At 40.6% G+C, this 13,564-nt stretch overlaps 2 protein-coding genes across 2 annotated transcripts in view; both read left to right on the top strand.

Annotated features, from left to right (window-relative positions):
• The first annotated feature begins 5,551 nt into the window (after positions 1-5,551).
• The window catches only part of LOC100954166 (gamma-crystallin D), a 10,058-nt gene continuing 2,045 nt past the window's right edge, over positions 5,552-13,564 (top strand). The window contains exon 1 of the mRNA XM_012802145.1: positions 5,552-5,579. Coding sequence (XP_012657599.1) covers positions 5,571-5,579 — 9 coding nt within the window. The 5' untranslated portion in view covers positions 5,552-5,570. The remainder of the gene's footprint in view (positions 5,580-13,564) is intronic.
• Positions 5,673-7,184, top strand: LOC111723586 (gamma-crystallin C; the record flags this gene model as incomplete). The annotated part of the gene is made up of 2 exons (XM_023510358.1): positions 5,673-5,921; positions 6,845-7,184. Coding segments are annotated over 2 exons (522 nt in total), but the record flags the coding sequence as incomplete, so codon positions are not given.

Here is a 13,564-nt window from a genome sequence, read left to right on the forward strand (position 1 = left end):
AAGTGAATCTTTCTAAAAGCAGAGTATGAATGTCTTAACTCAGTAACTAAGAAAATGACATGAAGGCTACAGTAACCATGAGAGTATTTGAAATACTCTCAGTTTGATGAGAGTGATTGCATTAATGTACACAGCTATGATTTAATAAATAATAAAAAATTGTCTTCCAAGAAGCCAGTCACAGGTGCCAAAAAAGTTGGGGACAGCTGGTCTTCATGGCCATCACCCAGATAATCTCTGCTTATTTAACCAAGCACGTGCAGTCATGCACTAAATAACAATGTTTTGGTCAACAGTAGGTCACATATACAATGGTGTTCCCATAAGATTATAATGGAGCTGAAAAAAATCATATTGATGAGTGGACATTGGTGACACTGTAACATGTTAGCGCTGCATTACTCACGAGTTTGTGTCGACGCTGCCATGAACACACTCACTGCACTGCCAGTCATATAAAAGTATAGTACATACGAGTATATATACCACATAATACTTGATAATAAAAGATTGTTAGCAGTTTATATATTTACTATACTATGCCTTTAATCATTATTTTAGAGAGTCCTAGTCCCGCTATTTATTTTTTTAAAAAGTAAACTGAGAAACAGCCTCAGGCAGGTCCTTCAGAAGATGTTCTAGAAGATGGCATTGTTGTCATAGGAGATGGCAGCTCCATGTGTGTTATTGCCCCTGAAGACCTTCCAGTGGATCAAGAAGTAGAGGTGAAGACAGAGCCACTGATGATCCTGTGTAGGCCTGGGCGAATGTGTATGCTGTATCTTACTTTTTAGCAAAAATTTTAAAAAGAAAAAAATAATAGAAAAGCCTCATAGAAAAAGAATATAAGACCAGGCATGGTGGCTTATGCCTATAATCCTAGCACTCTAGGAGTGCGAGGCAAGTGGATTACCTAAGCTCAGCAGTTTGAGGTCAGCCTGAGCTAGAGTGAGATCCCATCTCTAAAACTAGCTGGGCATGGTGGCAGGCTAGTCCCAGCTACTCAGGAGGCTGAGGCAAGAATATCTCTTGAACTCAGGAGTTTAAGGTTAGTGTGAGCTATGATGCCACGACACTCTATGAAAAGAGACAAAGTAAGACTGTCTCAAAAAAAAAAAAAGAAAGAAAATATTTTTGTACGGCTGTGTAATGTGTTTGTTTCAAGCTAAGTGTTATTACAAAAGAGTAAAAAAGTTTTAAAAAGTGAAAATGTTTATAAAATAAAAAGGTTACAGATTTCCTAATTGGATCCCTTTAGCTCAGAAGTTCTAGAATAGCCTGAGCAGGAACAAGAACCCATCTCTACTAAAAATAGAAAAAAATTATCCAGGTGTTATGACAGGTGCCTGTAGCCCCAGCTACTCAGGAGGCTGAGGCAGGAGGATTGCTTGAACCCAGGAGTCTGAGGTTGCTGTGAGCTGGGTCAATGCCATGGTACTCTAGCCTGTGCGACAGAGTGATAATCTGTCTCAAAAAAAAAAAAAAAAGAAGAAAATAATTTTTATAAATTTTGTGTAGCCTAAGTGTATCGTGTTTATAATGGCTAGAGTAGTGTACAATGATGTCCTGGGCCTTCACATTCCCTCCCCACTCATTCACTGACTCACCTGAAGCAACTTCCAGTTCTGCAAGCTCCATTTATGGTACATTTCCTATACTATGTTTTATCTGTGCCATGTTTTACTTCTTATACCATATTTTTACTGTACCTTTTCCATGTTTAGATATGTTTAGATAAACAAATACTTATCATGTTACAGTTGCCTATGGTGTTCAGCACGGTAACATGCTGTGCAGATCTGTAGCTTGGGAACCCTAGGTTGTATGTCCCATATGGCCCGGGTGTGCAAGCAGGCTATAACATCTAAGTTTGTATAAGTATAATGTTCGCACAACAACAAGATTGCCTACCATTGCATCGTTCAGAATGCCTCCCCATCATTAAGAGAAGCCTGACTGTGTATGATACAGATGCTATACTAATTGCTAAGAAGCAGGAATGTGAGTGAAAATAAACTTGACTGAAGATTGATGCTGTCGTGACATTAATATGTCATTTCAGAAAACCTAAAAATTAGAATTACTAAGGAGTGGAGGGTTTAGGGGTCAACATAACCTTCCCATTTTCTTCCTATTGCCGATCATCTCCACTGTCATATAAGCCCATTAAATAGATCAAGTGCAAGGTCCCTATATCATCCTACACTTTGACAATTTGAAAATGCTGAGCTTTGATGTATGTATGCTTGAGTAGGCTGCGCATTCGCAGTAGATCCCATGGACTGTTACAACAGTGAATCTCAGATTAGGGAATAACATTCACACATCCTCTGGGCATTTACTGAGAAGCTTCTATGTGTCAGCCCATTTGCCCAGGAGTGAGAATGCAAAAGTAAAGGCAGCATAGTCCCTGGTCTCATGGGGCTCTCCCATCTATCCTGAGGGACTGATGTCTAAACAAAATTATTAGGCAAGTGATAGTTACCATTACAGTTGTATGAACACGATGCTTGGGGAACTAAGGAGGCTGTATTAAATTCAGCCCAGAAGATAAGGAAGAGTTCAAGAAATCTTTACGGAAGAATTAATGCTTGAACTGAGACTTGGTAAAATTTCTCTGGATAAAAAATGGAGAACTGATGTCTCAGGGAGAAGAATCAGTATGTTGGAAAAGAAGAACAGTGTGAAGATAACATTGTTCTTTTGGGAAAATGACAGGCAGTTCACTGTGACTGGACAGAAAGCATGGGGACAGACAGAGGTGGTCACATCTGAGTGCCATGTGAGGAATTGGTACTTAACTTGGAGATGACGGGAGTCAGTGAGGAATTTCCAGCAGGTGAGCAGTACGACTTGATGTGCATCTCGTCACCCTGGCAACCTGACAGAGGGCAGCTTGGAGAAAGCAAGACAAGGCAGTCAGGAGGCTGTGGAAAGCCCCGCCAAGATCTGATGAGACCCTAAGTAAGGCAGCTGCAGGGGTGACAGGCCTCAGGGGTGGCAAGGGGACAGAAAAGAGAAGGGGGAAGATCTGGAAAGAGGTGGTAGAAAGTCAAGACTATGACATTCTGGGACAAGACTAAAGTTCTGCAATATGCACAATTCTGGCCCCTTTATCACTTTTCCTGTCTTAACAAAGCTGCCGTTTAAGTGTTGGTATTTCTGCTTTGATTCACTCATTATGTACACACAAAACTTTGCAGAAGGGAGAGGGCGCCAAAGCAGAGAGTGTTTGTGCCTCTGGGTTGAAAGAGAATGTTAGTACAACTGCTAATAAAGCTTTGCCTGGGAATGGCTAAAATACACGATTTTCTTATCAGAACATGAAAGAATAAACCACACTAGTGTTATCCAAAGTTTGGTACAAGACCTATTTGGTGCTAGTTAAATATTCAGATTCCAGGATCTTCTCTTGATGTAACAAATTTGGCCAGAGGGTGGAGACTCGAATTTTGCATTTTTAACAAGCAAGGAGATTCCTATGTACCCTAGTGTTTGAAAGCCACTAATGATTTTTAAAGACCCTTCCAAGCCTACATTTTTTTTTTAACTACAAAATGTTCCTATAGAGGATACATTTTTGAGGAATCTTTGAGAGAATTAAATATCTTTGAGAGAGACAAAGAGGTTGAAGTCATCCTTAATAATGTTACTCTGTTATTAATATCAAACATTTATTCAGTGTTCATTTGTGCCAAGTCTGGGGCAAATACATTTTACATATAATCACATTTATTCAGGTCAAAGTCCTTTTAGCTAAAGACCACCAGAAAGACCACCACGTCTTCTTTAAACAACTTGGGTTTATACCTGTAACACAGGAGCACACATCCAATGGGTAATCATGGAATGTCCCAGGGCGAGGCTTAGAAAGGATCAGCTAGTAGATGTAATAATAAAAAAAGAAAGAAAGAAAGGACCAGCTATAGGATTTTATTTTGGTTGGGTGATTTGGGGAAGGGCCTAAAAAAGCCTGGGTTCACTCTAGATGGGCCCTTGTGAGAAGCAGGATGAATTTTATGATTGGCTATCTCAAATAACCCTCCCTACAGGAAAGGGAGACTAGGCAAGAGAAAATATACAATTGACAAAGAAGGAGCAGTTAATCATTTTGGCTGAGGGGGGCATGTTTGGTATTCTGTGGGAGGCATACTGACTTTGTTTTTGTCCCTGCCCAGACAGAACTATGAAGTGGCCTTCTCTAATCTCATTTCCTCATGGTCTCAGAGTCACCTATTCTGAAGTTGGCACTCTGGGAGAGAGATTGTTTATGTCTAACAGGGGAATAGTAAGTCCTTTCTGTGAGTGTCAAACCAGCTTCTGAATGTCAAAGACGGCTTTCTCTTCTTCCTTCTTTCCTTCCTTCCTTTTTTCCTTCTTTCCTTCCTTCTTTCTCCCTCCCCTACTTCTCCCTCTTTCCTACCTTTCTTCCCCCCTCTCTTTCCTTCCACCTTCCTCCCTCCCTCCCTTCCTTCTTTCCCTCTTCCTCCCCACTCTCCTCTCTCCCTCCCTCCTCTCTTTCTCTCTCCCTTTCTCCTTCCTTCCTCCCTCTGTCCCTCTCCACTCCCCTTCCTTCCCCTTCCTTCCTCCTTCCCTCCCTCCTTCCCTCCCTCCTTCCCTCCCTCCCTTCCTTCCTTCTCCTCTCTCTCCCTCCCCACTCCCCCCCCTTCCTCCCACCCTCCTTCCTTCTTTCCCTTCTATTTTTCCTTCCTCATTAATCATACTATATCCCATGAGATAACTCTCGCTCTGAGGGGTTGAGTGATTTGTCACATTCATACAGCCACTGGGTGGGCCTCCTGAGTCTAGGCAGCTGGAATCCAAAGTTTACACTCCATTAGTGAAGTTTTAATGGCTTTCTTCTACCCTGGGAAAAGGAGAGGCAACCTCTCAATCAATATACACAGTGCTTCTCAGTATCAGGCCTAACAACCTCAGAAACCTACCCCCTGGTTCTTATCCTAAATTGACTGCCAGGGGCTGATTTCTAGTTACCTGAAGTGCACTCACAAAAGAATAGAGTCTGCATAGTTACAACTAGCCGAGATAAGCATCTAGATTTGTGCCCTGCACTAGACTGGTAAATCATGTAAAGAAAAACAATGAAGAAACAATTTAAGATAGAGTGTGTCTATCATCAGGGAAATTAGTGCTTCAGACATTCTGTCTTGACAACCTCCTCTCTGGAATCTGGAGCACTTCTATAAAGACATAGATTTTTCCCAGAAAATTCAAGAGGTGTGATTGAATCATATGTGTGGAGACATGCATTTCAGGTCAAAAGTTCAGGCTGATGTGCTGATAAATTTAGAAAACAGTAAGAATCCAAATAAAAGCTACACAGAGCAGCCCATACAGGACAGCGTTAGAATATACCAGAGAACGAAGGCAAAATCTACAATCATTTCCACTGAATGCAGCATGTAAAAGGGATCCGTGAAATCCCCTTACCCGCGCGGGCCCCTTTTGTGTTGTTCTTGCCAACGCAGCAGCCGTCCTGCTATATAGACCGCTGTGGCTGCCGGGCCCCAACGCACTGAACTCGCCTCACCCGTGTCAACCAGCCAGCCATGGGGAAGGTGAGCAGAGCACAAGTCAAATGAAAGGGGGGAGGAGGACCCTTAGACGAGGTCTGTTGGGAGCAAATGATTTAATCTGGACTCATCCTTCTTCCGCAGATCACCTTCTACGAGGACCGGAGCTTCCAGGGCCGCTGCTACGAATGCACCAGCGACTGCCCCAACCTGCAGACCTACTTCAGCCGCTGCAACTCGGTGCGCGTGGACAGCGGCTGCTGGATGCTCTATGAGCGCCCCAACTACCAGGGCCACCAGTACTTCCTGCGGCGTGGCGAGTACCCCGACTACCAGCAGTGGATGGGCCTCAGCGACTCGGTCCGCTCCTGCTGTCTGATCCCCCAAGTGAGTGCCGCTTCATTTCCATCACGCCGCCTGAGCCACCTCGCTGAGTTGCTGGCCTGGGATGGAGGGAGGGAGCTTTTCCTCTAAAAACACCTAAGGGTTAAGTAGGTTTTAGATTCCGGCCTAAGCCCAGATAGTTACATGCACAAAAACAGCAGAGAATATAAGGAAGAATCCTCTTAGAGGAAATGTTCGTTTTATTTTTAATTTTTGCTACTATTAGATCCATCACAAGTTGTAACAAGTGCAATATCATAATGGCATAGAAAACAAACTTGTAGATGGGAAGTCAGTGGAGCATAAGAAGGCAATCTTTCCAGTGAATTATTTTACCTATAGGAAAGGAATTTCTGACGAATGAATTAGGATTCCACTGTGCACTAGTAATGGTTGGAAGCTCTATTGTTAATACAGATTGTCCAACTTTGGAAGAGGTAATTTTCTTATTTTGGAAAACCAGTTGAATTCTGGCTCCAAGTTAAATTAACTTTCCACTGGAGTACATGATTTTTAAAATCTACTTTAGCAGTAATCTTTTATGTACATAAATTTGAGAGAGAATACTCTTATTAAAAGAATACAGGTCAAAATACATTATTTCTATTTTTCCCCAAATACAGGTTTGAGTTAATTAACACAGGGAGTTAGGAACCAATAAATGTGAGTTCTTGATATATTCTGACTCAGAGTTTGAACCTATTAAAAATTACATCTCTTAGATGTGAGGTAGAAAATGAACGTGCAAGTATTTGTTAAATGCTGGCAGACGTACCCACGCACAGCATTCGCTGGAATCTCAAGACCTAAATTGCACATTGGCAATCCCACGCCCCATCCTACCAAGCTCATCTGTTGTCTGGTTGGAGGAATTCTGTAAGAGGCTCATTTGCATTTCCTATTCCTTCTTTCTGTGGGCTGAGTAGACAAGCTCTCACAGGATTAGGCTGTACGAGAGAGAAGACCTCAAAGGCCTCATGATGGAGCTGACTGAGGATTGCTCCAGCATCCAGGACCGCTTCCACCTCAGTGAGGTCCGTTCGCTCCAGGTGGTGGAAGGCTGCTGGGTCCTCTATGAGCTGCCCAACTACCGCGGGCGGCAGCACCTGCTGAGGCCCCAGGAGTACAGGAGGCACCACGACTGGGGGGCCATGGATGCCAAGGCGGGCTCCTTGCGGAGAGCAGTGGATTTATACTAAAATAGCTTAACACTACCATTTTCTCATTTTGGAACCTAATAAAGTATTTAGTCTGTATTGTTGGCAATTGCTGACTTCTGTCTTTCTTTCCTTGCCAGCGATTCACCGGTCAATGCTCCTCCTTAAAGGGTGAAAAGGGAGTAGGGGGAGAGAGGGAATTTCTGTTTAAAGAAGTGCTTCAAGGTAGAGTGAATTTGAACACGACTCAGAATTGGGAGTGGAGGCAGGATGTGGTCTGCCTGGGAAAGGCGGGGGAGAGGTCAACACGAGAGAAGCGGGAGTTGGCTGACTGGTGAGAAGGGAAGCATTCAGCCTAGGGATGGGGATGTGATGAATATTCCAGAAGTTCCTTCTGTCCTAAGACGTAAGAGAAGGCCACCAAAGGCAAAGTCGGATGAGTGATGAAGTCAAGGCTAACTTGGCAAACAACCTGATTAGACTAAACAAGGAACTGTGGTTTTGTTTACTTTCAAGCATAATATTCTAGAACTAATGCCAGAGCTCCCATTGGCCATTGCCATCACCATGGGAGTGATGACCATGCCTTTGTGCAAAGTTAAAGACCATCTGTCTTCCCCTAACATAGTTCTTGATCTGGACCATACCTCTTAGCCAGTACTATCTCTGGCCCAAACACCTTGTGAAGAACAAAAACTGCATACTGTATGTGGGACTCGATTAATGCAAATAAATTAATTAGAGATACACATCAATCTTTTAAATAGACTTGCATGATATAGTGTACCACAAACATAAAAAGTCCTTTAAGTACAAAAAAGGGACTCAAATTTAAAGCTTTTTTTTTTTTTTTTTTTTTTGAGACAGAGCCTCAAGCTGTCCCCCTGGGTAGAGTGCAGTGGCATCACAGCTCACAGCAACCTCCAACTCCTGGGCTCAAGCGAGTCTCCTGCCTCAGCCTCCCAAGTAAGCTGGGACCACAGGCGCCCACCACAACTTCCGGTTATTTTCTTGGTTGCAGCCATCATTGTTGTTTGGCCGGCCCTGGCTGGATTCGAACCCACCACCTTAGATGTATGTGGCTGGTGCCTTAGCCACTTGAGCCACAGGTGCCAAACCAAATTTAAAGTTTTTGGTGAAACTAAAATCTTGCAAAGACCTGGAAATATAAAAGGCAAGCAATTAAAAATTTTTTATTGGTAGAAAATTTATTTATTTTTAACTTGAAATTTTCTCTTCAAAGTAAAAGCCACCCATAACCTTATTACTTTAAAATTCTATAAAGGAAGAAGTTGAGAGGATCCTTCTGATGCTCTTGGTTCCTAAGTATTGTTTATAGTTGGTGATGACCTTTTTAAAAATTTTCCCTTGTTTATAGAACTAGCTCATATAACACATGCTTCTTTGCTTTACAAAAATGGAATCATGCTATACTCATTATTCCACAACTTTCCTTTAAATTGTGTTTAGTATGGATATATCTAAGTCAGTGCTCTGCTTAATGGTTGAATTGTATCCATTGTTTAGAGGTCCTTCAGAAGATTATTTCACCATTTATCCAAGGGTGATTGGGCTTTTCCAATGTTGCTATTATAAAAAATGCTCCAATAAATATTGTTGTACATATACCTGTATCCTGATATGCCATAATTTCAAGAGGATAGAGACGTAGAAATAAGACTGCCTGCTCATAGTCCAAGTTTATTTTTTATATTAAAAAATTTTGTCTGATTATTAGCCACTAGAGGTCCTAATTGCTTTGAGTTAATCTTTACTATTTATTGAGCATCTACCATAAGACTTGCTGAAAAAACAACCAAAATAAAAAAAGGTATTTTGTATTGGATCATTTCTATGTAGAGCTCTACCACCATGCAGCTCTCATACAAACAATATTAAATGACATATGATCACCTTTTTTAAAGTTAATATTTACCAAGTATTAAACAATGCATATTTAACCACTTTTATTTATCAAGTACTTTTATTAAGTGCTTTAAAATCATCCCTTGACAAACTTCCAGGGAAAATAAATAAAGTAATATTTATTTACATATTTCTCATGGTATATGTTTTTATTCCTTAATCTTTGAGGAGGGAAAAGTATTTTCCTGGCATGATGTATACATTTCACACTTCCTTATATAGCTTACTTTTCTGCAACACTTTTTTCTTTCCTGCTTTAGAAAATCTCCAATGAACACAGAGTCTCCTGGGGATAGAAAACACTCTATCCTTGACACAGTAGGCAGATGAAGGGCTGTGTCACAGGGGCAGTCACTTCCTGCCTCTGGCCCGTTGGGAGCACTTGACCAAGATGGAGGCACTGGTAGGTTTTCTATCCGTCTCACCTCCAGGGACCCTCCTTCTTTCTCTTCCCTCCTCTCACTCCAGCCCCATTTCCTTCCTTTTTGCTCCTTTATTTCTTTCTCCAGCTCACTGGCCTTGGAGTACTGGCAAAGTGAATCTTCCAATGTCTCTCCTGTTCTTTAGGGAGAAATTTTAGCAATCATCCAGAGCTATAAAAACAGCTTATTTCTTGTGCTAAAATTGCTTGAGACTCACATATAAATCTTTGAAGGATCAGAAATTCTAATAATTAAATAAACATTTTATGAATGACTTCTTTTCTCTCTTATACACAAAATTACAGTGAAAGAAAGGTGAGATGGTCTTTTTCTTTAAAATTCAAAGAGAAATGTTAAGGAATTGGGTTCAACCAATTTTACAGTCAGTTTTGTGCCTTTACTGGTGAATCCTACATCTTCCATGAAGCACTCTGAGACCGATAAGGTTAATGATAGGTATTGAGGGTAGGGACAGAGAAGGATGAAGGTGTGTGCATAATACTGCTTCCTTTAAAATGAAAATGTCAAGGAAAGAAATGTTAGCTCAATAATAAAGGCAGCTTCTATACTGGACAAATTAAACCTATTATTTATAATACTTGCGAGGGAAACTGAAGTTTAGTTAAATTAAATGGTGACCAGTAAGAGGCAAGGCTGAGTCTCCAGCTCAGGTTTGTCTAATGTCTTTTACTGTTATGGTGGTCCTAAAGTGCAAAGTTTACAAAGGAGGAATTTCTGAAAGAATTCTAGGGTAGGATTTGGAAGCATTATAACAAACACACCCACCCACCAATGCTAACTATATTTTTCACATTCTTTTAAATCAAGTGGTTCTCAATAGTATAGATTTCCCAGACCAATTTCCTTTACATGAGGTCCAAATGAGATCACCAGTTTTTATTTTGCCAAGCAAGGACATTTAAAATAAAAAAAAATTAAAAATTAAGTGCTATCTATTCTTACATAATTTTATGAAAGAAAAGATGTTACAAAAAAAAATTTAACCCCCTTCCCCCAAATGCAAAAATTCTTAATAAAATATGGTTCAAACAAGAAAGAACACTTGGGAACTTGGCCTTAGATTTTAGCTGATAAAAATTAGTTGAAACTAAGCAGAATTTAAAAACTGGTGTTTGGCGTTGCAAGTCAATGCCTTTATGGGCCAAGATGGCATTAAAAAGTGGCAGAGCCTCCTTTAAGACAACGGGGAAGGATGGGGATAATGGTGGACTGTGGAGAGCATGAAGCAATCCAAAGCTTTATTAAAAAAATCTAAACACTGCATCAGCCAAACAAACCACATCTCTAGATCCCCAGCCCTCAGGGCTGCCAGTTCTCATTTCCAAGCTATCATGAAAGCTGGTGGGAGCCACCAGGCATGGACGTCGCAGTGTTCCCTGTGCATCCTCTTACTCACACCCGGTGAAATGCCTTGGTACCATGTAAGCACACAGAACTATACACATGGAGACTGGGAAGTGAGGAAAGGAAATCCCAACAATAACCATCTCCTATATTTTGATTTCTAGAAAAAAGCAAAGGGCTATTTATTACATACTTTATTTGTAGACCGGCACTTACACCAGCTGACTTACTGACTTACTCACTTACAAATCGCTGACTCTGCGACCCGAGATAGTCTCTTACACCGTTACTTTTGTTGGAAAACACCTGAATATTTAGCAGGTGACAAAAGCCCAAATATTTCCTGGGCTAGGCAGAAGTCAGACAATAGTACCTGACGTTCACCTCTTTTCTCCCACCAAAGGCAGGGCCCATGTGCCATTCACGGCAACTTGTGTCGAGTTCTGCCTCTGTCCACAGATGTCAGATTCTCAGGTCTTACTTCATGTTCACCTAGCACACTAAGTACAAGTTAGGGCATAGGCCTTACACACACTGCTCACTCTGGAACTTTCTGCAGAGCATTCGAAATCAAGCTACATTTTTGGCTCAAGCCATTTGCTTTTCAGCTCAATGAGAAGTCTGGGGTTTTATAATTGTTTCTTCAGCCCCAGGCTAAAATAAAGCCATCTCCATTTCTTGTCATTGGAAAGGCAAGGCCAAAGTCTCCTTGTTTGCCCTCCAGATGTTCCCTAAATTTTAGTTATGACTGCAAGTCAGCAGAGATAGTTATCCCCACAGACATTCCCAGGATACTCCTCAAGTTATCTGGGACACTTTGCATGCTGGTTCTTTCTCATATTTTACAGTCTGTCCATCAACACTCTCCCTGAAGAAGCCTGGACATGGAAACAACTCTGAGAAAAATAATGTGGGGGGGTTGATGTGTTTTTATTAATACAGCATAGTTGTACATATTCTGTGACATTTTAAGACATGCACATAACATGTAATGATCAAATCAGGGTAGTTGGAATATCCATCACCTCCAACATTTATCTTTGTATTATCTCTATCCCCCATGAGTGAGATCATGTGCCTTTCTAAGCTTGGATCATTTCACTTAACATAATGACCACCAGTTTCATCTGTGTTGGTGCAAATGACAGGATTTTATTCCTTTTTGTGGATGAACAACAACATTTGAGTGTTATACAGACCGCATTTTCTTGATGCAGTCATCTGTTGATCTCTTGATGAATGGATGATTCTGTATCTTAGCTATTGTGAATAGTGCTGTAGTATACATGGGGTGCAAGTATCTCTTCAATATACTGATTTCCTTTCTTTTGGATTTATAACCAGCCGTGGAATTGCTAGATCATATGGTAGTTCTATTTTCAGTTTTTTGAGGAACTTCTACACTGTTTTCCATAATGACTGTACTATTCTACATTCCTACCAATGGTATTTCCTGTGCCTGTTCTCCCCTTTCTCCACATCCCGATCAGTATTTGTTACTTTTTATCTTTTTAATAACAGTCTTTCTAACTGAGATAATGGTGCTATTTCACTTGGTTTTGATTTGCATTTCTTTGACAATTAGTGATGATGAGCATTTTGTATACACCCATTGGCTATGTGTATGTATAATTTTACATTTGTTTTTTATTATTCTTGTGATTTTAATTCTTTCATTAAAATGATGATTTTTGTTCTTCAGATCCCGGCTGTTTATTGTCCCCTATGTAAAACATAAGTAATTTCCCAAACACATGCATTAACATAGTGGCTAACAAGAGGCCAGAAAATCATATTGCATGTGGCGATCAATGAATAAATATCAACATATAAAGATTTATGACTCAAAGACAAAGCAAAGAACGTCCATGGATCAACACAGCACTGTGAATAATTCTCGAGACATGAAAGGGGCTGGACGCATAGGTCATTTTCCACTCCAGCGCTCCTTCCAGTCCATCAAACTGTTCTCTTCCAGGCCAGTAAGTACTTTCTAAAGTCTTCCTAGAGTCCAGCTTCTAGATATTTATTCCTTCCTCTCCCTACATCATTCCAGCCATAGCTCCCCTTTGTGTTCATGGAATTAATTTCCTCTGAGTCAAAGGTTTTGTTTACTCTTGTTCACCAGAGAATAAAGATGCATTCTAGGTCCTACCAAAACCGGATTTCTTAGGAATTTGGTTTTATTTTATAGCACGCGAAGAGGTAATCTGTTTTTGCGTTTTTAAATATATTACTTTTGCATATTTCCTCAAACGTAGACATTTCCCTTTTAGTTCTTCTTTCTGTGATTATCTTGCAGCTGTTTTTCCCTGTCAAATCACAGCACCACCATTAGCTAAAAGCAGAACATCTAATTCTCAGTCTACTTCCAAGCACCACTGCAAAAAAAACCCAGACCCCATCTGCCTCCATTAGAGATCTGAGTAGGCTGTGCTTTTTACCGCACTGAAAGTTGGAAATTCTGTGAATTTTCTTGGCAAACATTCCCATTTCTTCCATTCTTTAATGGTGAAGTATTTTTAAAGGACTCACTTAAACTTTTCAATATTCATTTAAGTCCATTTCCTTTCTGTTAACAATCAGTATTCAATATTGTGGCATATAAGTAAACGGCAGATTAATTTATATCTGTCTATTGTGTGCCTTTGCTTTTTTTTTTTTTTTTTTTTTTTTGCTGTCCTCGCTTACACTTTTCTGTTTTCCCCTAACCTATACAAATAAAAGCGTGGACTACTATACGTGAAATGGCTGAAGGTCTACTTCTATTATTAAA

The sequence above is a fragment of the Otolemur garnettii genome, unplaced genomic scaffold (genome assembly GCF_000181295.1).
Source record: "Otolemur garnettii isolate 467f Iridium unplaced genomic scaffold, OtoGar3 scaffold00013, whole genome shotgun sequence".
Lineage (NCBI taxonomy): Eukaryota > Metazoa > Chordata > Mammalia > Primates > Galagidae > Otolemur > Otolemur garnettii.